Source organism: Camellia sinensis, chromosome 9 (assembly GCF_055761805.1).
Source record: "Camellia sinensis isolate YWXY chromosome 9, ASM5576180v1, whole genome shotgun sequence".
NCBI classification, from domain to species: Eukaryota; Viridiplantae; Streptophyta; class Magnoliopsida; order Ericales; family Theaceae; genus Camellia; species Camellia sinensis.
In genome coordinates, this window is record NC_138969.1 from 137,504,224 (window position 1) to 137,529,781 (window position 25,558).

The following is a 25,558-nucleotide window of genomic DNA, read 5'->3' on the forward strand; positions in this document are numbered from 1 at the left end:
CAAACCAGCTGTATCGCACCATACCCACCCGGTATATTGGTGGATGTGCCCCAAGCAGCTCGAGCCATGCTGTCTCCCACGCCCTCATATCCGAATCTAGAGGGATCGGATCGCCCCTACGCCTAAGCCAGTGATCATGGCAAAGTGGTAGGGAGTCATCGTCATCTCTCTCATGGTGGAAAAGTGGAAGGAGTTGGTGGTGTCCCACCACCTCTCCACCAGTGCTCCTAAGAGAGGAGGGCTCGTTACAACCTGAGTCAAACTGGACTAGAAAAGGTTGAAGCCTGTCTCATCAACGTTGTCACAAACTCCAGTTGGGAGCTCGCCAAACCAATCTCAAGCGGTCGTCGTACCATAGCCCCTAAAGGCCCGAGACTCGCCCTATGGTAATACATAAAGTGCAATCAGACCAACGCAATGCATGAAATGCAATCAGATCAAGACAATGTATGAGATACAGTTAGATCAAGGCAGTGCAAGTAATGCAACTAGTTAAGGGCAGTAAAGCATAAAAATAGTTTCGTACTTCAACAACAATGGCCAATAAATGAGACGCTGGCTCCCTCAATAGGAGGTCCTCTGGCGCGTCCTCAGTGAAGTCAGTAAAGGATCTGAGGCCTCCCTACAGTGGACAATACGTGTGATTGAGGATGGTACCTCGCTGGATCAAAAGGCTGTATACTCAACGGTAATGGCTCTGGCTTGACCTCGAAGTCCGCCTTGAAATCTACTAGAGGAAGCTTCGGGGAAACCCCATCGTGAGAAAGATCATCTGCCATCTGGAAAGAAAATGAGAAAGTGGGTGAAAATGAGGAAAATGGGTGGAGAATGCCAAAAGTCAACAAAAGTCAACTCTAAGAGATAGAAAATGGGAGAAAAAGTCAAAGCTCAGAAAAGTGCACAGAACTTGTGAGAAACTTGAAGGGAATAAACCTAGAATGATGGAAATGAAGAAAGAAATGTCGAAATCAATTTGCAATCGGTTCAAAGTGAAGAGAACTAAGAGGATTTAGCGAATAAAGTTTGTGCGGGGAGTTGGATAACGCGTAGAAAGCGCAGATCTAGAGAAAATGAGCACTTAGGGAGAAAGAAGGAAGAATTTTCGGATGTTGGGTTGTGTGGGAATGAAATGCCATGCCCTATTTTTAAAGACCCAAGCCAAAAAACCATTTTTGTCCTAGGCTAGCCATCGATGGCCGGCAAGGCACACCAGTGGCCGACAGGTGGCCGGCGGTTCCCTCTTGTGGCCGGCAGGTGTCCAAGAGTCTTCTATGGGTCCTTGGTTCTATTTTGTGTTCTTGGATTTCAATAAGTGAAGGGAATGCTCAGTGTTTGGTTCAAATTGCCTCTGCGGAAGCTTCAAACCGTGCCTTCAATGCATGATGATTCATCGCTGATCAATATCAATGCGATGTATCCTTTTTAATTTGTTGCAACTCTTCCGAGAGGTAAATTGGAAGTTGTGACTGAGTCGGTTGTATTATGCACGCTTTTGTCGTTGCATGGAATGTGCATTTCACATGTGCTTTTGCATAGAAAGTGCACTTCTCACATTTGCATTGAGCATGCTGTTAATCTCGCATTGGACATGCATTTTCTACTATTGATCACTGCATAGAACATGCATCCTATACTGTTGCATAGAATACGCATCCTAATGTGGCATAGAACATGCTCTGGCTCACGCCGCATAGAATATGTTTCTTTTTTGTTTCTTGCATGTTGTGCATAAAACATGTCTCTAACATTTTGTCATGGTTACTCGTCTTGCAAAGAACATGCACTCTTACTATGTTATGCTTCTTAAGTCACTTTCTTATGCAGACACAATATTGTATGTACGGTTCATCCAGAGGAGTTCTAGGTGAGATCATTCATGTCCTTCGTTTCACCATGTTTTGGTTAAAAGCATTTGGATGTGTTCTGATGTTCACCCCTACTCCCTGTTTTGGTTGAAATCAATTAGATGTGTTCCGATGTTCACCACCACTCCCTGTTCTAGTTAAAAGCATTTGGACTTGTTCCGATGTTCACCTCCACTCTCTGTTTTGGTTAAAAGAATTTGCACGTGTTCCGATGTTCACCACCACTCCCTGTTTTGGTTAAAAGCATTTGGACGTGTTCCGATGTTCATCACCACTCCCTGTTTTGGTTACAAGCATTTGGACGCGTTCCGATGTTTACCACCGTTCCTTGTTTTGGTTACAAACATTTGGATGTGTTCCGATGTTTATCACCATTCCCTTTCGTTAAGAACAGTCAGGTACGTCTCGGTGTTCATACCATCCCTTCTCTCCTTCTGCGTGCGACGTGTTGGAATCTTGTTTGACACCTTGGGTGCGCCCGACGGTTGTGTTATTCCTTGCCTTTCTTGCGTTATGCGTAGTTAAGCTTGCATAATTTTCTTACGTCCTTTCAGCATGAAATGTGGTTTGGTTTATGATTACTTACTTCTGTTCATGTTTGAGTTTGTTGTACCTTACTTCAGTTTGTATGAATGTCGCATTTCTTTGCATAACATTTGCATCTAGATGTCTCATTAGAGCCTCATTACATGATAATAAGTTACGTTTTTGCATCGTGCATATCATTTGCATCTTGTCCCAAAACTACGCTAGTTTGATTCCTTGCAAGGGGATGCATAGGCGGCCTACGGGCGCAACTATTTATTGTTGTCTTCAATGTTTAACCAAGTCTTGCGGCCTTGTCAAAATGGGTCGTCTCTGGGCTTTGACATTCACTCCCGTCATTTCATGACTTCCGAGTTCTGTCAAAGAGGGGCAACTGTAGACACCCCATTTTTGACATCCCCTTTAGGACTTGGATGTTCTTGCCAGTACATGGATGTTCTTGCAGCTACATCCGATAATGAGTTTGATTGCCCACCGAATGCTCGAAATCCGCGGGAGAATGCCACAGGTTTGAGTTCTCTAAACCCAGCATCCATTTTGCCTCATCTTTGGATCATGTTTGGCTCTTTTTAGTGTGTAGTTTTTGATGGCCTGCCGGCCATCCTCGAAGGCTGCCGGCCACGGTTTTTGGCCTGCCAGCCATTGATGTGCCTTGCCGGCCATCAGTCTTTTTTGCAGATATTTTGTGATATTTTGTGCCAGCTGTTTGCACAAGTTCATGCATCTTCCAACATGTGTGTGGTTGGATCTTTGTGAGGGGATTTTGTATTTTCTATATATAGGACCCCTCTCTTGCATGTGGGGGAGGGGGGGTTAGAAAATTTTGAAGACAAAAACTCTCTCTCTCTCTCTCTCTCTCCAGATTTCTCATTCTCTTACAATTTTGTGCCTTGAAGCTTGTTTTCTCTACACTTTTGCATACACTTCCTTGATAGAAGTTACTTCTCTTTGAGCTGAGGTTCATTGAGACTTGGTTTGAGCTCTAGCAAAGTGGTTTGGGCTTGGATTGTTGCCTATCTTTTGCCTTTGCTTCAATAGGTATAACACTTGTTACTTAAGCTTGCTTTCAATACTTGATTTACCATCTTTTTCTATTATTTTGGGGCTGGTTTTGGCATGTAAAAAGTTTTTTTTTTAGGCCTAAAAGTGGTGGTTTAAGCTCTTTTGAGTTAGGGGGTTGTCCACCCGTTTTGCTTTTTAGCTTGTTAAGCTTTTGTGCCATCTTTTCATCACTTTCAAACCAACTTTTTTGGGCCTTTTAACCGCTGAATTTCATAGGTTTTTTAGTGGTAAAAATCCTATTTTGTAGTCCAAAATTGGAGGGGTTAGCCTCCCCTCCTTGTATCATGTTAGCATACCTAGTTAGCTCCATGAGTTAGCATGTTTTTCTAGCTTAATTTAGCTTAAGTCTAGCATGTTTTTGCCTCCGTTTTGACTTGTTTTGGCTCTGTTTTGCACTGGTTAATTCAGTTAGGGCTTATATTGCATAGTTGTAGGGTTAATTCCTTCACTAGTTTGGTGTTTTCATGCTTTAATCATTATTATTTTAAGTTCAAAGCATGTTTTAGTGTTGTTTTGCACTCCATTTCAGCACTTAAAATCTCTACAACCTCCCTCCTTGCTTCACTTTTTTATTTGCTTTTGAGAATTGTTTCAAACTTGGGGTCTTTTAAGCTTAAGATTGAGGTTATGCTTAATGGTTTAATCCTCTTTGAGGGTTCATTACCAATGGTATGATCTCTCTCATGTCTTAAATTACCCCTTGGTTGACACTTCTTTCCATTAGGGGACACTCACTTTTGGACTTAATCGATTAAAGAATGAATCGGTAATGTAAAATGAGTAAACAAGAATTGGACAAGTAAAAGAGGCAAGATAAGAATCTTTTGTGTTGCGTTGCAAGTGTTCGAATCGAACGTTAATTCGAACATAAGGAAAATGGTACATTTCATACTCAATTGATGAAATGTGCCATTTTCCTTGGTCTCCATCACCCTTTATCAAGCACGATAGGGTAGTGGTTATTTGAGTCATATTTGTGCATTTATTGAAATTGTACAACTTGGATCTTTGGCCATCATGCAATGAAATTGCTTGATTGGTGGTTTTAGATCCAAGTGTGCCACTCCTTTGAGGTTTTGAGACGATAAGGAGGGATACAGTACAAACATACCCTTGGAAAAACCTTTCTTTTGCTCTATTTGTGCTCTGTTGTAGTATGGTGACCCAGAGCATTAGTGGCCGGTAGTGCCTCACCAATGGCTGGCAAGGCTTCATTTCTGGCCGGCAAGGCACCCTTTTGGCCGGCAGAGGGCCGGCAGCAACCATTCATGGGCGGTAGGTCACTGGTGTAACCCTTAGCAAATATTTGGTTAGTTGGATCCGAAGCACTCTGAAGTATGCTCAACCCTGAAAACAAAGCCTTTCGAGAGTAAAATAGAGGACTTTTTGGGGCGAAAACCGAGCGCATGCACCTTCCACTTCCCGAGGCAGAGTAGTGGCAGTATAGTTTAATATCTCGCATGCTTAGTTAGTGTACATTCGTTTTAACTAATTAGTTCGTTAATTAGTTAAGTGTTGTAATAATTAGTAATTAGTTTGCTAGTTATTCATTTGATTTGTAATAATTAGTCTAGTTTGTTTAATTAGATTAGTTCGATTAGCTTAGCTCTTATTCATTTCGACCCTCCTTCACGAGGGCATAATGTTGTAATAAGTGTGCGTGCGTGTGTGTATGTCTTCCACCACCACGTCTTTCTCCCTTTTAATAAATCGCTTTCGATGGTTAGATTAGCGACATGTTTCAATTAGCGTATCGCATGCTTGCATCCATTCATCTTGTCTTGCATGCACCGACGCTCGGCACATCATTCAAACCACATTGCAATTTCAATACTTCTTTGAATACGTGTTTTTATCGCATGTTGTTTAAATTGATTCGTATGTCATATTAGTAGCCAAGCATATTAATTCCATATTGCATGTATTGTATTAGGCATCTTGTATAGTTAAGATGATGCATTTTTCTAACTAGTTTTTTGTTTTGGCTTGGAGTACTCGGTGAGCTTTTACGCTTTAGTATACTTGCATGAGTGTGATTGCCATATTGCCATGATTCGCATGTTTGCCATGAGGTTGTGTGCTTAAACGCTAAACTCATTGAATGCCTGTGGATGTAGGCTTGTTGTTTGAATTAGAACAATTCAATGAATGTGAGTTTTTAGCCCACTTTGTTGTGGCAAATCATGTTTTATGCCCACTATGTTTGCTGGCAAATCCGCATCTTTTAAGCCCACCTGAGGATGGCAAATTCAAACCATTTTTACAAACAAATGTGAGTTGAATTGTTCCAAGTCTTGCGATAGCTAGTTTAATAATCGGAACAAGAGCACATAATGTTTATAAAAGAACATATCATGATTAGTAAAGGCTGATCTTTGAGGACCTTCCCCTCTCGTACCCAAGTTCCCGTGCCGAGACAACTTTGGTAATGACGAACACGTGGCCTTTGGCATGAGTTAGGGTTTCCTAAATTTTCCTAAAATAAAATATTTAGGTGGCGACTCTGTATCTGGCAAAACAGTCCAATTTTGATATTATTTGATTTAAAATCAATTTTCCAAAAAGGTTTGCCGAATTTGGACTCTTTGGTGGTTATTGTGAGACCAAATTCAGAACTGCGGGAGTTCGAGCTATGAGGCCTTCTTTTCAAACCCTTTCCGAAAGACGAGGCGCGAAAAAAGGTGAGTCCACACATCATTCCAATTTAAGTGACACAACCTTCATCCACTAGCATTCATATAGTTAAATCAAATAAGCAAATAGCCACACGGTAGCATGCTCAAACATATTACAAAAAAGACACGCAAACGGGATGTTGAAGCGTAAAAACTCACATGTTTGACGTCCCGCAAAAACGTAGAAAACAAAGTTTAGAAAAATATGCATAATCTTATGTACAAGATTCTAGTGCAATTCATCATGACATGCAACTAAAGATTTGGCTTCTAAAATATGACATATGAATCATCTCAAGGCATAGAACTATGCAGAACATTAAGTAATATTCAATTAAATCCATAGACACAAATCTAGCCGGATCTCATGGCATAAGACATGGACGTAAAGCGTGAGCATGATGGCATGATAAAATATCATACATGTTCACAAATATAGAAAGTACATAAAAGAATGTGATAGCAAGAAGCGGCGATGGGGGAATTATTACAATACTTTAATTATTACAAATCTGAGGGAGAAGAATAAATATTACAACACAATATAAAACACCTCACAAACACTCAAAATAAAATAAACATAAGAAAATAGCTACTTCAAGCGCCTCAAAGACCATCGGAGGTTGATCTTCTCAATGTCAGAAGCTTGCCCGGTTTTGCCTAGAGGTCGCGCGCACGGTCATGAAGGTTGCTGGCGCAATGGTGTACTCTTAGGTGGCTACCCGGCCAACTAATGGGCTGGGTAGCTCGATAGGCTCGGCCAAACTCTGTTTTCTTAGATTTTCACAAAAAAAAAAAAGCAGGACTACTCAACTCACCACTTTAAATTACAACAATATATAATATAACAAGAAATCAAAGCAAAAGAGCAAAATAAGCAAGAAATGCAATGGGTTCAATACGACGTCCGATTGAACCTAACTCAATTTTATTATCTTGTGCCTCTTTTAGTCCAATTTTAATAGGCCTTTTTATTACCTTTCTATTCCTTAATCATTTTGTCCAAAACTAATAATTACATTCACTAATGAAGAGAAGCATAAAACAAGAAGGTTTTTCTTGGCATGAGAGAGAGATGTAATGCCCTGGTAATGGACCTCCGAAGATATTAAACCATTTTGCATAGAAGGACTCTTTCTCATGCTTAAAACATAACTAAAAACAATATATATGGGACTCTCGACTCACCACTTTCAATTAGATTACAACAATATATAATATAAGAAAAAAATCAAAGCAAAAGAGCAAAATATGTAAGAAATGCAAGAAAATGAAAATTTTATGAAATTCACCTTCTAAGGAAAGGATGAACTCCTTAGTTCACAAACTCCCTCTTGATCACCCGCAAGTGTAGGAAGTGTATTCTCAAATCCTCAATTCGAAATTATGGAGTTCATGGTATGGAAAGTGACTAACCCTCTAGTTTTTCTCACTTTCAATCGCTAAGCACTCTTCCTTATAATCAAGGCAATTGATCTTTTGGCTATATCAGAATTTATGGAGTGGTTTTGGTGTATGGAAATGAGGAATTTTAGTAGCTATGGGAGCTTGGAAGTGTTTTGGCTCAAGGTTGCAATTTAGACAAATTTTCCTTTTTTACTCTCTTTTCTCTCTAACTCTCTCGAATGATTTTTTTTCCTTTTCTTTTTTCTTCTCCCCCTCTTCAATATATCATCTAAATGTATATGCCATGTAGGAATAAACAAGTCCAGTAATGGGGGACAAGGTGGAAGACAAAGGTAAGGAGCATGACAAGGATGATAATGATGATGAAGACTTTGTTGCTTTGATTCATCCTTTATGACAAGGCCAAAACCTCAGTGGAGATAACAGAGGATGAGTGGGTGCACTTGAATTGATCAGAAAATGGCTCAATGGGGTGTCCCAACCGAACCAACACCAAAAAACAAAAAAAGGGTCTGATGCTACCTCATGCCAGGTCAACAAAATCTACTCTTAAGCCTAAATTCAAACGGACATATCTCCCTTATCCGGACTCGATTTTAGGTGATTCTTAGGTCCAAATTGAAGCCCTAGAAATCAACTTTCCAATGGTGATGACCTCACATCTATATTCCTAGTGTACAATGAGATATTTCTAATTTAATGAAGGCTGTTCATTTTTCTTGGGCCAGGTCAACAAAATCTGCTCTTAAGCCCAACTTCAAATGGGCATATCTCCGTTATCCGGAATCGGTTTTAGGCGATTCTTGGGTCAAAATTGAAGCCCCAAGTGGCCTAACATTTAAATTCCTAGTGTACAAAGAGATATGCCTAATTTAGTGAAATATGCCGATTTCCATCTTAACGATTTGATGCTCATCCTTTTCCTAAACCAGTTTTGTTCCATCTCCTCCTATTTCCTTCAACTCTAAACCTATAAAGAATATGTTCTTAAATATTTTTCCATGAGTTCATCTCCCTTTCATTTATTTCCACTTTGTCCTTACTCGGTTTACTAAAAAGTGCAATATTTCAATTGAAATAGGAGCCTCAAAACATCGTAGAAACATTTGGAAAAGTATTTTGAAAATAGGGTTTTAAGGTCTAAAATAGTTTAGCCAAAAATGTGTGAAGGTTGGGATTAAAGCTCAAATTCCATTTTTTTTTATTAAGGATTCTGTAAGAAACACATTCTGATTGTCATCATCGGGTAATCAACAGAAAGCACCCAAGCCTTAGAGTCTGTCAAAATGGGGTGTCTACACACAGACATGAATTTTCACCCGAAAACTTCTCTGTTTTGCTGCGATAACTGTTATATTTTGCAGGAAGAAAATTAAATTGTTTTCTCCCCAGCCTTTGCTCTATTCTACCATAAAACTGATTTCGTCTACCTAAAATAAAGAGGCCAGCAGGCCGGCCACTATTTTGGTGGTCTACCCTACTGTAATAGAAAATAAACAGAGCACAAACAGAGTGTTTTTAGGGGATGTTTGTTCTTTCTGCCTCTCCCTATCATGAAACAGATCAAGGGATGAGTAGACTCGATTCGCAAACCATCAATTGACATAAACTCGTTGCATGATGATCTATGAATCGATGGGACAAAGTCTCAATAAATGGAAAGTAAAGACCAACAAACCACCTTCCTATCATGGAGTTACCTCAAGAGAGGTGGTAGACATTGATTCTTGAGTCATTATCATCACCAAAGAGTATGAAATGACTCAGGACTCAACGGGTTCAACTAACGTCCGATTGAACCCGACTTGCTTTGATTCTCTTGCTTCTATTTTAATCCAATTTTATTAGCCACTTTTAATTACCTTCACATTCTTAAATTATTTTAGTCCAAAAAGTGAAAATTATGTCTACTAATGAAGAGAAGTGTCAAACAAGAAGTTATTCTTGGCATGAGAGAAATATAATGCCTTGGAAATTAACCTTCGAAGAGATTAAACCATTAACCATGAAAAGGGTCTCTTTCGCTTGCCTTAAACTACACTCGTTTGAAACAACTCTTAGACAAATAAAACCAAGAAAGGAGGGAGAGTGCATAGATGGTTATTGCAAGTGCGAACACATGTATGAAAAGCATAAAATAAAAGCTATCAACTCAAATAGGTTGGTGTCTATGGCCTAAACCACCAAACCTATAGGACTACAACACTACAAGCACACCATGCAAAGCATAAATGAAATAAACACCCTAAAACATTCCTAAAAGTCACAAAAACAATGCTGAAATTAGTATGAAAAAAAGCTCGAAAAGTGAACTAAAATAATGGAGAAATGAAGCTAGTAAACAAGCCTAAGGAGGGGTGGATAACCCCACCATTTTTGGGACTTCAAAACCACATTTATAGCCTTTGAAAAATTGTGAAAAATAGTGGTAAAAAGTTGAAAAGAGTTAAGAAAGAAGTGGGAAACACAAAGGCAAAAGCTTAGAAAACAAGGTTCAAAGAATGGTTGTCAACGCCTCCACCTTTGATATCTTTAAGCCACAAGTTTCAGCCCATAAAAGTAGTGTAAAACTAGTACAAAAATAGAAAGAAAATATAGGGGAGAAGTAGTGTAAGGAAGGTCAAGGTTATACCGTTTAAAGATGCGTAACTCTTTGATTCACAAACTCACAAGTATGCACCCTCAAGAGCTGAAATTTAGACTCAAGAATCTCAGTAAGGAGAGCTAAAATATTGGTTTAGGAAGTATATGTAAGGTGTATGTGTGTTGCAAGATAGAGAGAGAGAGAGAGAGAGAGAGAGAGAGAGAGAGGGGGGAGATTTTCAAGAATTTGAGTTTATGGAATTTTTTCTAACCTAAACACATAAGGTATGGTCCTCTATATATGGAAAAATTGGTGCTTTAGTCAGAAATATCTATACGGAGCTAGCTGGTGCAGTGCATGTACATGGGGGAACAACTAGCAGCAAAATATCTGCCAATAGATAAACCTAGTCGGCCGGCAAAGTGGGAGATGGCCGGCCACAAATTTCTGGCCAGCCAGCCACCTGTTAGCTAGCAAGCCATTGGGTGGCCAGGCTTGGAAAAATCTGATCGTGGTCCAAAGGTGGTGTAAGGTTCTAGGCTTTGAAACTCAAGAACCGTGGCTTCTTGCTGAGAAAATTAAGTGTATGTACATTATAGTATTTCATCATCGGGTGACCAACCTGAGGTGCCCAAATCTTATGGGAGGTCCAAAATGGGGTGTCTATAATTGCCTCTCTTTGACAGAGGTCGAAGTTACGAAATGACGTGAGTGAATGTCAAAGCTCAAAGACGACCCATTTGAGACAGCCACAAGACTTGGGGAAAAAATCAAAATGCAAATGCAGTGGTTGAACTCGAAAGTTGCCTACGTATCCTTTGCAAGGAATCAAACCAGCGTAGTTCAGGGGCGAGATGCAAATGATATGTAGAAAGGATGTATTTAAAAGTTGGACTTATAAGCTACGCCAAGCCGGCTACTTTTAAAAAAACTAATCCTACAAAACAATGCAATGAAATAATGCAACAAGCAATAACAGGATAACAACTTTTGAATAAAAAGCTTAAATCAAAGCAAAACAAATCAGGCCATGTCTCACATGAAAAAAAGTAAACAAATAGCAATTCCAAACACGTCTCATGTGAAAGGAGGACGAGAGATACAAACCAAACTACATCTCACATAGAAGGGATGTGAGAAAATGCAAGCCAAGCTGTGTTTCACGTAGAGAGGGTCAAAGATGCAAACCAAACTGTGTCTCACGTAGAGAAGGTCAAAGATGCAAGCCAAACTATGTCTCACGTAGAGAGGGTCAAACATGCAAGCCAAACTACGTGTCACGTAGAGAGAGGAAAAGCTCCATGCCAAACTGTGTCTCACGTAGAAAGGGTGGAGGGTGCAAGCCAAACTACGTCTCACGTAGCGAGGGCCAAAGATGCAAACCAAACTACATCTCACGTAGAGAGGGGAAAAGCTCCATGCCAAACTGCATCTTACGTAGAGAGGGTGGAAGGTGGATGCCAAACTACGTTTGATGTAGAGAGGGTCAAAGATGCTAGCCAAACTATATCTCACGTAGAGAAAAGAAAACCTCCATGCCAAACTATGTCTCACGCAGAGAGGGTGGAAGGTGCAAGCCAAACTATGTCTCACGTAGAGAGGAGAAAAGAGCACAAAGAGTATGATGCATGTGGATGCAGCACAATGCGACATAATTGATACAGCATGATGCGGTAGGTAACCGATTGGAAAAAAAAAAAAAAAAAAAAAAAAAAAACCGACATTACCTCAAAAAGATCTCCGACTTACCATTTAGAGGTCTTCCAATGTTAAAAAGGATACATCTTGCTCAAACTTAAGGTTAGGGATTTTTTCACTTTAAAGGAATGACGGGACTTGAAATGACGTATCCGGAATGACATTTCAAAATTTTCTGAGGCTGAAATAAACCCAAATTCTTCAATTCTTCACTTCAGGATGCATACAGAACTCTCAATGCTCAGAATAGGCAAGACCTCAACAGAAACCAGCTTTGGACCAACTTCCTAGCCAACAAGCCACTTACCAGTCGGCTGGCCACTCGATGGGTTTTCGGGGGCAATTTTGGCATTTCGGCTTGAGGGTTTATTTAAACACAACCCAAGCTCATTTCCATACTCCTTATAGCTCGACTTTTCGTGTCCCCTTTCGGATGTTTGAAAGAAAGCCCTACAGTTCGAACTCTCACGGTTCTGAATCTATTCTCATAAGTGCAATGTGAACTTGATAAACACCAAAGAGTCCAAATCTGACAAAATGTTTGCAAAATTGATTTTGAGTAAAAAATGCCAAAATTTGACTGCTTTGCTAGATACAGAGTCGCCACCTAAATATTTTATTTTAAAAAAATTTAGGAAACCCATGACTCGTGCCAAAGGCCTCATGTCCATCATCACCAAAGTTGCCTTGGCTTGGGAACTTAGGTACAAGAGGGGAAGGTCATGAATTGAGCACTCCCGCTCGCCTAATCAAAGATCGGTCTCTACTAATCATGATATGATTTTTATCAACATTATGTACTCTTATTCCAGTTATTAGGCTAGCATTACTATGCGATGCGCGCAAGTAAGGAAAGACTAGTTCGCCCAAATTGGAACAACTCAATTTCATGTTTGCTTTGTGAAAAGGGGCTGAATTTGCCACCTCAAGTGGGCCTAAAGTTTGCGAATTTGCCACTCAACAAAATGGGCTTAAAGCTGTGAATTTGCCACTCAACAAAGTTGGCTTAAAGGCAGATTCATTGAATCGTTCCAATTCAAACAACAAGCCTTCATCCACAGGCATTTAGGCAGTTTAACAAGTAAGCATTTAGCCTCATGGCAAGTATGCTAGACATGGCAATCACTCACACTCATGCAAGTATGCTAAAGCACTAAAAACTCAACTAGTACTCTAAGCTAAGAAAATATGACTTAGAAAAATATGCATGATTCCTCACTATACAAGTTGTCTAATGCAACACATGTGAAGAATGTAATTAATAGGCTCGGCTACTAATATGACACATGATTCAATTAAATAGCATGCGGTTAAACACGTATTCAAAGAATTATTGAAACAACAATGCAGTTTGAATGATGCGCCGAGCCTCGATGCATACAAGACAAGATGAATGTATGAATCCATAAGGTATGCTAATTGAAACATGATGCTCCTAAACTAACCATCAAAAGCGATTAAATAAAAGGGAGAAAGACGTGGGGTTGCAAGAAATACACATTATTACATTTTGCTCTCACAAAGGAGAGCCTGAATGAATAACTAAGATAACTAGCAACTAATTAAAGCTAAGCTAATTAAGCCAATTATTACAAACCAAAATGACTAACTAGTTAAACTAATTAACTAATTATTACAACACTTGAATGAACTAACTAGTAACCTAACTAATTAAGTTACAACACAAATGTAAGCAAACTACGTAATTAAAGTCACTAACTACTCTGCCACTACTCCGCCTCGGGGAATGGAAGATGTGCATGCGCACGCTAGGATATCACCTTAAAAGACCTCAGTTTTGCTCCCTAAAGCCTCTGTTTGCAGAGTTGAACACTTCCAGAATAAATTTGCCCATCTTACCAAAATTCTGCTGAGAATTACATCAGTGGCGAGCCAGCCACTGGCAAAGACTGCCGGTCACCTGCTGGCCATCAGTGGTGCTTTGTTGGCCACCTACCGGCCACTGATGCACTGGTTCATCATACTGCAGCAGAGGACAAACAGAGCAAATAAAGGGTATTTCGAAGGATTGTCTGCACAACTCACCCCTCATTTTCATGAGTAAATCCAAGGAGTTGTGAATTTAAGCCACAAACCACCAACTCAAGCAATTTCATTGCATGACGACTTGTGACTCAAGATGTGCAATTTAAATAAATGCAAAATAAGACACAAACCTCCTCCCTTTCATGAATGATCAAGGGAAGAAGTTGACAATGGAGACTTGAATTATTTCATCACTAACAAGTATGAAATGATTGACGCTTCCATGTGTTCAATTAATGTCCAATTGAACACAACCAAATTATTATCTTGTACCATTTTAGTTCCAAGCTTTAATTACTCAATTTTAGATTACCAACCATCCTTTAATTCATTAAGTCCAATAATGAATTTAAGTCCTCTAATGGAGTGAAGTACCAAACCAAGAGTTAACTTAAGACATGAAAGAGATGTCATGCCGTTGATAATGAACCCCTAAAAGGGATTAAACCATTAAGCATGACAACCTCAATCTCATGCTTAAAAGAACTAGAGGCTTGGAACAACTCTCAAAGCAAAACAAAAGCTAAGAAAGAAGGGAGGTTGCAGAAATTATTAGTGCTAAAAATAAGTGAGAAAAGCATAAATAAATGCTATCACTCAATGCAGATGGTGTCTAAGGCCTAAAACACCAAGCTCATGAGGATTATTACACTACAAGCACGCAAAACAAAACTCAAACACAACAAACACTGAAAAACAATCTTAAAATAGGTCTGAAACAGCCCTAAAGCATGCTAGAATTCGACTAACAAAGGCTAGAATAACAGGCTAGAACATAGAGCATGGTAGGCTAGTAAACAAAACACAAGGAATGGTGGCTACCACCTCCGTTTTTGGACTTCAAAACATGTTTTTAGCCACTGAAATAACTCTGAAAAATAGTATTTAAAAGCTTAGAAAAAGATAGTAGAATGGTGGGAAACACAAGGGCAAAGGCCTCCAAAACAAGGTACAAAGAAGGGTGAACCACCCCTCAACCTTTATTGGCCTTAAACCACAAGTTTCAGCCCAAAAATATAGAGTTTATACATCCTAAAAACATCCCAAACAAAGTACCAAACTCTGTTGTAATAAAAGCTAAAACATGGAACAATTTAAGCTAGTAAACAAACCAAAGGAGGGGCGGCTAGCCCCTCCATTTTTGGGACGTCAAAACCCCTTTTTTAGCATCTAGAAACCTCTAAAAATCAGTGGTAAAAAGCTCAAAAAAAATTGACGAAATAATGGGAAACACAAGTGGAAAGGCTTAGCGAACAAGGTTCAAAGAAGAGAGATTAATCCGTCTACCTTTAATAGCCTTAAACCACAAGCTTCACCCCATAAAAATAGTTGAAAAACACTTCAAAATCAGCAAGAAAAGATAGAAAAGAAGTAGTGCAAAGATGGTACAAAAGCAAGAGAAGGCATACCTCTTGAAGAGGAATGAACCCTTAAGTCACAACCAACCAATTTCACACTCTCAAGTGCTTCAAGAGCTGAAATTCATGCTCAAATCATCTCAGCAAGAAGTCCTCCAGGTTTGGTTTAGTGTGTTTGGGCGTAGGCTATACAAGTTGCCAGAGAGAGACAGAATTATAGAGAGAGAGGATTTTTACAACAATATTTTCACTCCTAAATCTTTTCTAACCTTGAAAGCAAGAAGAGAGGTCTTCTATATGTAGAAATATATGAGTTTTGGTCAAAAATATCTAAAAATGGACAGCTGGAACAGTGTGGAACAATTGGAGGGAAAATATCTAGTTTTTACACTAATTACCGGCAAGCTTGTAGTGGTGGCCGGAAGGCAAAAAATGGTTGTTTGCTAGCCACAAATTGTGGCTGTCGGCCACCTGTCAGCCATGCCTCCAGGCCGGACTTCAAATGGGCATATCTCCCTCATTCGGACTCGGTTTTAGGTCATTCTTGAGTCTAAATTGTAGCCCGGAAGTCTACTTTCCAATTGTTGCAGCCTCACATCTAAATTCTAAGTGTGAAAAGAGATATGCCTATCTTAGTGAAGGTTGCTCTGTTTTGGCTTAACCGGATTGATGCCTAACTTCAAACAGTCATATCTCCCTCATCTGGGCTCGACTTTAGGAAATTCTTGGATCTAAAATGAAGCCCCGAAATTCCACTTTCCAATGGTGGTGGCCTCATAACTAAATTCTAAGTGCAAAAAGAGATGGGCCTAACTTAGTGAAGGTTGCCCGGTTCTCCCTTAGTAGTTTCAAGCTCAACCACTTCCCCAACTAGTCTTCTTCTCTCTCCTCTAATTTTCTTCAACTTCAAACCTCTAAATAATATGTTTTTAAAGATTTTTCAAAGAGTTTACCTCTCTTCCATTTATCTCCACTTTGTCCTTACTCGATTTACCAAAGTGCAACATTTAACGAAATGCGAGCCTCAGAACATCGTAGAAACATTTTCAAAAATATTTTGAAAGAGAGGGTTTTAAGGTCTAAAATAATTTTGGTCAAAATAGTTTTGTTCAAAAATGAGGTGTAAGGTTAGGATTGAGAAGCTCTTCTTGTTGAAGAAATCGAACGTTTGCATAGCACAACTTCCATCATCGAGTGATCAATTAGCGGTGCCCAAGTCTTAAGGGCGGTAAAAAATGGGGTATCTACACTCCCACACATCTGAAAACACTACCTCTCTCTTTAGGCCCTCTCTCTCTCTAGAATTGCACTTTGCACATGTTACCCATCGCCCAATGCAAACTTCATTTGCGAAACACCTTTGGCCCTCTACGTTAGGAACTAATTGGATTTTGTTTTTGTTTATTTTTTGGGTTTTTCACTACTTTGGGCTTATTTCCCTCATGTTTTTCTTGGGTTTCGCACTTTTTCCTAGGTTTTGACTTTTTCTCTCATTTTCTCTCTCATAGGGTCTTGTCTTTTGACTTTTTTGCCCTTTTTTCTTAAATTTCACCATTTTTCACTCGCTACCTACCACATTACTCAAGATGGATGACCCTCCCCATGATGGTGCTCATCTCCGAGGTACTGATACTTCTACCTACTGCCGAGGTTGAGGAGCCCATAGTCGATGAGGCTGACGGGGTAGTGGACGACGTTGCCGCTGACATTGAGGGAGATGAGATCTACCGTCTAAGGGTCGACCCCAACCTACTACCATTGAGATTGTGGCCATTCGGCCTAGCCACTTACCACCATCGGATGCACGCAATGGCCTCTGGCGGCATGCTGCGGTCTGAGGATTTTACGATTGGCGTGCCTGGGGACGTTCTGTTGAAGAAGCGGGCCTTCTATCTTTCTCATGACATTGTGGAGGTATGAACTTTACTGTCATGTACTTTAATTGCCTATCATTTCCGTACTGCCTTTCATTATTGTCTCTCACTCTGTAATACAACTAATGCCTTCCATTTTTCTTGGTTAACACAGGGTGATGTCCGCTCCTATAGAGGATATGGTGCGATGATAGCAAGGGACATGTATCATGAGCTCCCCGCAAGGGTCCGCGATCTTGTTGGTGACGCAGGCTTTCGCCTATTCTGCTTTGGCCTCACGCGACTACTGGCTAGTCGGGCCTGACTCTGAGCTTTAGTGGAGAAGTGGTGGGATACCACCAACTCCTTCCACTTCTCTTTCACCGGGGAGATGACGATGACTCCCTATGACTTATCCATGATCACAGGGTTGAGAGTAGGGGGTGATTTGATCCGTTTTGATATGGACATGGGCCAATGGGAGGCTGCATGGGTCAATCTGCTTGGAGCGCGCCCTCCTCTAGACAGGCCAGCTATGGTCAGATATAGCTGGTTCTACGTCACTTCCACGGGCGCAGAGACATAGGAGGAGGTAGAGCAGTACACATGGGGCTTTTTGATTTTTCTCCTCAGTACCACCTTGTTTGCCTCAGGTGAGATTCTACAACTGGGGTGGTGCTGGTCTTGCCACGCTCTATGGATACTTGAGCTCCAGTTCCCGCAAGAAGGGAAACAAGGTCGGAGGCTATTGGAGAGCCTGGGAGGTACACACTGCACTTTCATTTCTGTTCTTTCAACTTTACACATTATGCCTTCCTTTCTGTTCACACATTGTGCTTTCTGCTTTGCACTTTCTGTCTTTATTTCTGTTCACACATTGTGCTTTCTATTTTGTACTTTCTTTCTTTATTTCTATTTACGCACTGTGCTTTTTGCTTTGCACTTTTGGTCTTTATTTCTGTTTATACATGTTAACTCACAAATTATTCTTTGAAGCTTTGGGCCTACTTGTATCTTCCTGCCCTTGCCCCAGTGCCGGTGGATAAGATAGCGCCAGTCGTATCCTACTCTCAATAGTACGTTGGCAGATGTCACCCTAGGCGCCATGATGACATAATTTTTGCTTATTATTGTCAATATTTCGATATGATAATAGCACAAGAGGTAGTCTGAATCTCATACCCAATCCATTCTGTCCATATTGCTTTAATACACTCTTTGCCACTAACAATAATTAACAACTGCGAATTCTCTATTTGCAGATCACATGGCAGCCTTGGACAATGACGCCTCCCAAGATGCATGACCAGTATGCTGGGTCCTAGGCTACTTCCCAATTTCAGATCCTATTGGAGGGCCCCTTCTACCGGGCTTGGTATCTAGGTGAGCAGTTTGTGCACCAGACATTAGGCCTACATGCCCCTATTATTCCTACTTCCGCTCCAGCATCCATGAAGACAATCGATAGCCTCCCAGTTAAGGCTATCGTTCAATACATGGTAGGGCATGACACTGATTACTTTTGACGAGGTGGAGACAACACGACCCTCATCAAGACTCATCTGACGCCGCCCTTGACTGGAGTTCACCCGAGAGATGCTGCAGGTGCCCCCGTGGCTGGAGGTGCTGCTCAAACGGCCGAGGCTGATGCTAGAGAGGTCTCTTCTACCATGCACACAATCAGTTGGCTAGGAATTCCAACCATGATCCCATGTTGGCGGCCGACCGGATCGGAGTACGGGTGCGTCAGGGATCCTAACACATCGCAAGTATGGACCTCGCTTTATAATTTGAATTTCACATTCCCCTTTTGGACACTGATTGTTCAAACTCACTTGCAGGTGACTAGGGAGTATGTCGACGGCCTTCTCAGGTTAGTTACCTCCCCAGGTTGGTTGCCTCTCTGGTACCGATGGTATGGAGGAGAGAGACATTGCTAGCTCTTCATGGCATCTAGGTATCCTACATTTTCTTATGTAGTCCATTGCTTACCAATACTGTTCTGCACCACACTGCACCAATATGCCATACTCACACTAAATCTGCATCATACTCATACTGAATCTGCCATACTCATATTGTATCACACTGTACTGACATATTGCACTCATACTGATTCTGCCTTCTGTATCATACTCATATTGTATACTATGCTCTTCCAACATACTCATACTGTATCACACTGTACTGACATACTGTGCTCATAATGATTCTGCCTTTTTCATTATACTCATACTATACTGCACACTGCAACATACCCATGTTGTACCTGATACACTAATTCTTGTTTTTTCAGGTTCCACTTGCATCGATGGCACCAGCGGCACTGGCAGCATCAATGGTGATGCCTCCTATGGCTGCAGGGAGGAGAGGCAAATAGGCCCTGGCACGCGGTTGGGAAGAGGGTCAAGGGCTAGGCAGAGGTAGGGGTGCCTAGAGTGAGGGTGAGAAATTTGAGGTGCAGGAGACCTCCTCATCCTCAGAGCCATCTTTAGTGGAGATGACGTTGAAACCAGCTCCGCTGAGCAGATAGAGAGTGGGCGCTCTGAGTCTGAGAGCAAGGATGATGATGCTAGCTCCAGGTTAAGGAGCAGTGAGGACGATTCTTGCTCTGAGTCCGATTCTTCAGATGACAGTGGTGCCGATGGAGATAGTACCCCTGAGTCCCCTCCACGAAAGAGGAAGAAGAGGACCTCTCGAGCTTGACTTCAATTTTGTATTTCTTTTCTTTTTTTCTTTTTTACTTTCGTATTGTAGCATTTTCTATAGCTTCAGATAGGCCTTTACTTTTATTTTTGGAACACTTGTACTCTTTCTTTTGCAAAAAATATGACCGGGGTAAAAACCCTCCAGTTTTATAGAAGGAGTTTTGTCTTTACGTCTTGAGCTTGGCACCACACTAGCATAAAATTGGCACTGAATGTATAAAACGCTTGTATTTGAATGACATTCGTAGCCAGATATTGAGTTGACCAATGACCCAAAAATGTAAAGTACAACTCAATAAATAAATAAATAAATAAATAACAACAACTTAAACACAGCCATTTGCACTTGCTGAAAACAAATGGACTCAAAACAAGACATCAAAGCGAAAAGACCACAACAAGACAACACTGCCCAGTTGCCTGGCCAACAAAGCTGGTCGGGCGGCCACCTGAAGGGATGGCAGGCTAGAAAAAGTGGCTGGGCGACCAAGTGTTGTTGGTGAACAGCTGACTGACAGCTGACATCCACTCACACAACCTTATCCTCTATAAAAGGTCCTCCTTTCGGTATTTCTTCGATAGATCTCCATTCTTACTGGTATTTCCTCTGAAAATGAAGATATTTCTTGCCGAGAGACTTGAGGATTGGATAGCCACTTTAGACGACACGAAAAAGGTAAATTTCTGATGTTTCGGCATGAATGCACATAGCCACTTGAGTCGTATTTCACTTTGTTTTTCATTCCTCCATGTTGTTACGCATGTATTTTGCTTCGTAGAGCAAGAGATGTGCCCTACGCTTGAAGAATTTCAAGCTTTGATAGAGCCCGGGCATGATGAGAAAATTATACCTCATCCCTGTATTGGTCATGCATGGGCTTTGGAACAAATGTGTGGGCTTACTTTACACGAGGCTTGATCCTTGGCTCATGACGAGGAGCTGGATATTCCCAGTTTGATTCATCGATTTTAGGGTATTGAAGAGAGGGATGACCTCTTCTGGCGAGGTTATCGCCAATATGCCCTCTGTTTATGCTTGTTGGCACACTTTGTTATTGCCCCTAGTTACGATAGAGCTAGCATTGGGTTGATCGAAGTGGCCTAATGTCTGAAGAAGGGTAAGAGTCGCAATAGTTTGGCACTGGCCAAGACCCTGATGGATTTAGATGCTTTCCGTCAGTGAAAGACCACTTAGTTTGCAGGGAGTCCACTGCTTTTCCAGATATTGTTTCCTACCCTTCTTATTTATGATACTCACATCACTCGGCACTCATTCTCTATTTTTCCTCGATTCCCTTTTCTTACTTTTCTCTCAATGCGCATCTTTATATTCTTTAAGGTCTCTTATTTTTCATCCTTTCCCAGGTGTGGTAGATTGATAAGCTGAAAGTGGTGGACCGTTATCCTGCGTATTCGATAAGAGCCTACTTCTTTCACTAGTGGCTAGTGGACTTCTCTTTAAGGGGATTGTGATGCGACTGGATGTGCAGCAGATCTGCAGCTGACATCACTTGGCATTGCCCTTGGCTTAATGTGACAGAGATGAGATATAACAGGCCCCAATAGTCGGGTATACAGTTGATTGGCCTCACACACTGTGTGTTCTATTTTCCATTCCGATTCATACACCAGTTTGAGCATGGTCAGACTTGTTTGGAGGAATGGGTGGAATACCAGGCCTTCTTTCCCATTCGCGGTTCGCACTTGACTCGGTACCTCACTACTTGGCAAATGAAAGAGCTTCGGGCACCTCTCCTCAGCTTTAGTTACGCCCTTTCTGGCAAATGCTTAGCTTAGCTTGAAGACAAGACAAAGGTTGGGCCATCTTTGGTTGTAGAGACCTCCACGAGTGCGAGCAAAAGACATAAGATCACTTGACTTATCTGTGACCCTAGTTTACTGCTATGTCGTTTCTTTTGAAGTTTTATGATGTAAAAGTAACTTTGATTTAATCAAAGAGTTGGAGAATGTACTTGTGCTGAAATCAATTGGATTAAAATTGCAAGCACTGAAAATTTTCCTTTCTGGTCTAAAGAATGGTTTGTGTTGAAAAAGGTAAAATCAAACTCATTAAAATTTTCAAAATAATTTTCGGATACTGTCACTGCCTGACACACACGGAATCGATCCTTAAGATGTACAATACCAAATAAAAAGATCAAATTGCCCATAGCGGCATTCACCATCACTGCTTTATCATACCACTGACCTTTCTGCCAAATGGAGGTAACACAACCTAATTAACAGATGATGGAAAAAGATGGCCCGATCAAACAAATGGATAGGATAGTTGAGTTAGAGATGGTTATGGCCGAACCTCGAGCCTTACGTAGTTCAGTTCTGGTTCACTTGAGTATTAACTCTCTCCTTTTGCGCTCTAACTTTTGCCAAAGCCGCTCTTCTGGGTTTTCAACCTTCCAAGCCTAGTTTTTCTTTGTTTCTAATTTTTTATGCTCTTACTTTTGCCTAGGTTGCCCTTTCGGGTTTTCGGCCTAGCGAGCCTCTTAGGGATAGTATTTCTTTAACTTGTCCATGTTGATCGACTTTGAAAACTCCAGGTCGTCTAAATCTATAAGAATAATCACTTCTCCTGACCAGATAGATTTGATGATATAAGGACAAGTCCATTTAGGCCTGAACTTGCCCCTAGGGTCATGGATGGGAGCTCGGTTGTCCTTGAGCACCATATCTCCTTCTTTAAGATTTATGGACATAACTTTCTTGTTGAAGGCCTTGGCAATTTTGTGCTGATACCCTTGGATGTGATATAATGCCTTCAACCTCCTTTCGTTAAACAACATCAATTCTTCGAACCTGTTCTGCTACCAATCCGCCTCTGTTATCTAGCACTTGACCACAATTCATAGCGACGGTGCTTCAATCTCAATCGACAGAATAGCTTCCATCCCAGACACTAGAGAATAGGGCGCTACCCTTGTAGATGTTCGGATTGACATTCTGTAGCCCCAGAGTGCAAAAGGAAATTTATCCGGCCAATCCTTGTACGTCTCAACCATCTTCCTCAGGATGTTCTTGAAATTCTTGTTAGTGGCCTCAACAGCTCCGTTGGTCTGTGGTCCATACATTGATGACTTATGAAAAGCCACGTTGTATTTGTCAACCAGATCCACCACATCTTTCTTGAAATGCGAGCCATTATCCAAGACGATCTCATTTGGCACCCAATACCTACAGATGATGTTGTTCTTGATGAACTTGGCCACATGTGATGCCTTCAACACAGAGTAAGACCGAGCTGCCACCCACTTAGTAAAATAGTCGATCGCCACCAGGATGAACTCATGTCTAATCGAACCCTTTGGCAAGACTACCTTGATGACATCAATTCCCCAAACTGAGAAAGGCCATGGCGAAGTCATATTGTAAAGCTTTAATGGTGGGATGTTCATGCGATTAGCATGGATTTGACATTTGAGGCATCGCCGAACAAAGTAGCGATGCCTGAGGATTTTTTGAGCCAGCATCACACCATTCATATGTGCTCCACACTCTCCTCCATGAATGGCCTCCATGAGATGCTTCGACTCCTCTTCTTCAACGCAGAGCTTGTGCGTTCCCGGCTGACCTCTCTTATACAGCTTATTTCCACAAATGATAAATTGGACGGCCAGAAGTCGTATTCCTCGTTTATCCTTAGCTTTTGCCCCTGGTGGATTCATATCCTTCTCTAGAAAATTCCAAATGTCATAATACTAGGGTTTTTTTTTTTTTTTTTTTTTTTTGTCTTGAACCACATCTGTCGTTGTAATGGCCTCACAAGCAGGTGTATACTTCTGTTCAGTGATGATCGGACACATCTTGACTTCAAGCGAGATGTCTACCATGGAAGATAAAGTTGTTAATGCATCGATGAACTGGTTGTTCTCTCTTAGCAGATGTGTTAACGTCAGCCTTTCAAACCTCGGAATTATAATATCCAGGGTCTAATGAGAAACTTTCATGTTCTCTTCCTTGACCTTCCAATCCCAGTTGGCTTGAGAAACAACCAGGTTCAAGTCTCCAATGACATCCAACCTTATTGCCCTTAGTTCTAGGGCAGCTTCCAATCCGGCGATACACGCCTTGTATTCTGCTTCATTATTTGGCACTTTGAACTAGAGTTTGAAAACTAAGGGTGTGTGGGAATCATCGGGTGCTATCAGCAACATACCTATCCCATAACCGTACTGATTAGAGTCTTTGTCAAAGTACATAGTCCATGTTTCCTCTTCTATCAGCAGAATGTCTTCATCTGGGAATAGATACTCTACCGCTTCATCTCCTCCCACTGGGTGCTCTGCGAGGAATTCCGCTACGGCTCTCCATTGGACAGATTTGCGCGTGACATACTTGAGATCAAACTGAAAGAGGAGAAGCAACCAATGAGCTAGCCTACCCATAAGCGTTGGTTTCACAAAGAGATATTTCATGGGATCCAATCTCAAAACCAAAATTACAGAGTGAACTAGCAGGTAGTGCCTCGACTTTCTCGCTGCCCATACCAAGGCTAAACAAGCTTTCTCGAGGGGGGTGTAGCGGGTCTCATAGTCCAGTATCTTCTTGCTTAGATAGTAGATGGCCTTCTCCACCTTAGCTTTTGATTCTTGCACTGGCATGCACCCCTTGGTCGAATCCGTTACCAAAAGGTACAAGATCAATGACTTCCCCGATTCTCGTGGCAACAATACTAGTGGATTCTAAAGGTACTACTTGACCTGCTCAAAGGAAAACTGACAGCGATCATCCCATTGGAATTTCTTCCCTTTCTTCAAAAGACCAAACAGTTGTTCACAAGTCAAGATTAATTTTGAGATAAACCGTCTTATGAATTGCACTTTACCCAGAAAGTCGTGCACCTCCTTTTTAGTCCTCAATGGTGGCATTTCTAAGATGGCCATGATTTTGGACGGATCTACTTTAATTCCCCTCTGCGTAATTAGAAATCCCAGCATTTTTCCTTCTGTCATCCCAAATGTGCATTTCTGTGGGTTCAACCTCAGTCTGTACTACCTGATCCTTTCAAAGAATTTTTCCAGTGTGGTGTAGTGGTGTTCTCGCTCCTTAGACTTGGCAATCATGTCGCCCACATACACCTCAACCTCTTTATGGATCATGTCGTGCAAGATTATGGTCGCAGCCCTCTGATATGTAGCCCAAGCATTTTTCAACCCAAAAGGCATGACTCTGTAGTAGTAGGTACCCCACAACGTGGTGAAAGCAGTCTTCTCTCTATCCTCTAGTGCCATCAAAATTTGATTATACCCTGAAAACCCATGAACGAAAGCAAGGCATGGCACGCGGTGAAATCTACTAATTCATCGATGTGTGGCAACGAAAAGTCATCTTTTGGACTAGCTCTGCTCAGGTCTCGGAAGTCAACGTAGACTCTGATTCTGCCATCCTTCTTAGGAACAAGAACGATATTAGCTAGCCAAGTCAAGTACTCAAATACCATCAAAAAATTAGCATCAATCTGTTTGGTGACCTCCTCTTTAATCTTCAATGCCCAGTCCGAACGGACTCTATGGAGTTTTTTTTTAACTGGTCGGGCCTCAGGGTCAAGAGTGATCCGGTGTTATACGATCTCAGGATCAATTCCAGGCATGTCTTCGTAGGGCCACACAAAAATATTTTTGAAATCTTTTAATAAAGCGATTAAATGCTCGTGTTCCTTCGAAAACAACGTGGACCCGATCTGGATCAAGCGAGGATCCCCCTTGGTACCCACATTAATTGCAATGATTTCATCTGTGCAG

The 25,558-nt window shown here is 41.2% G+C and overlaps 1 protein-coding gene across 1 annotated transcript; it reads right to left on the reverse strand.

Moving 5' to 3' along the window:
- Positions 1–22,663: 22,663 nt before the first annotated feature.
- On the reverse strand, positions 22,664–24,916 carry LOC145799773 (uncharacterized). Its single transcript, XM_082889409.1, has 2 exons — positions 24,813–24,916; positions 22,664–22,991 (listed from the first exon to the last, which is right to left on the reverse strand). Exons 1-2 carry the CDS (start codon positions 24,914–24,916, stop codon positions 22,664–22,666), a joined length of 432 nt encoding a protein of 143 aa, XP_082745535.1.
- Positions 24,917–25,558: the final 642 nt, after the last annotated feature.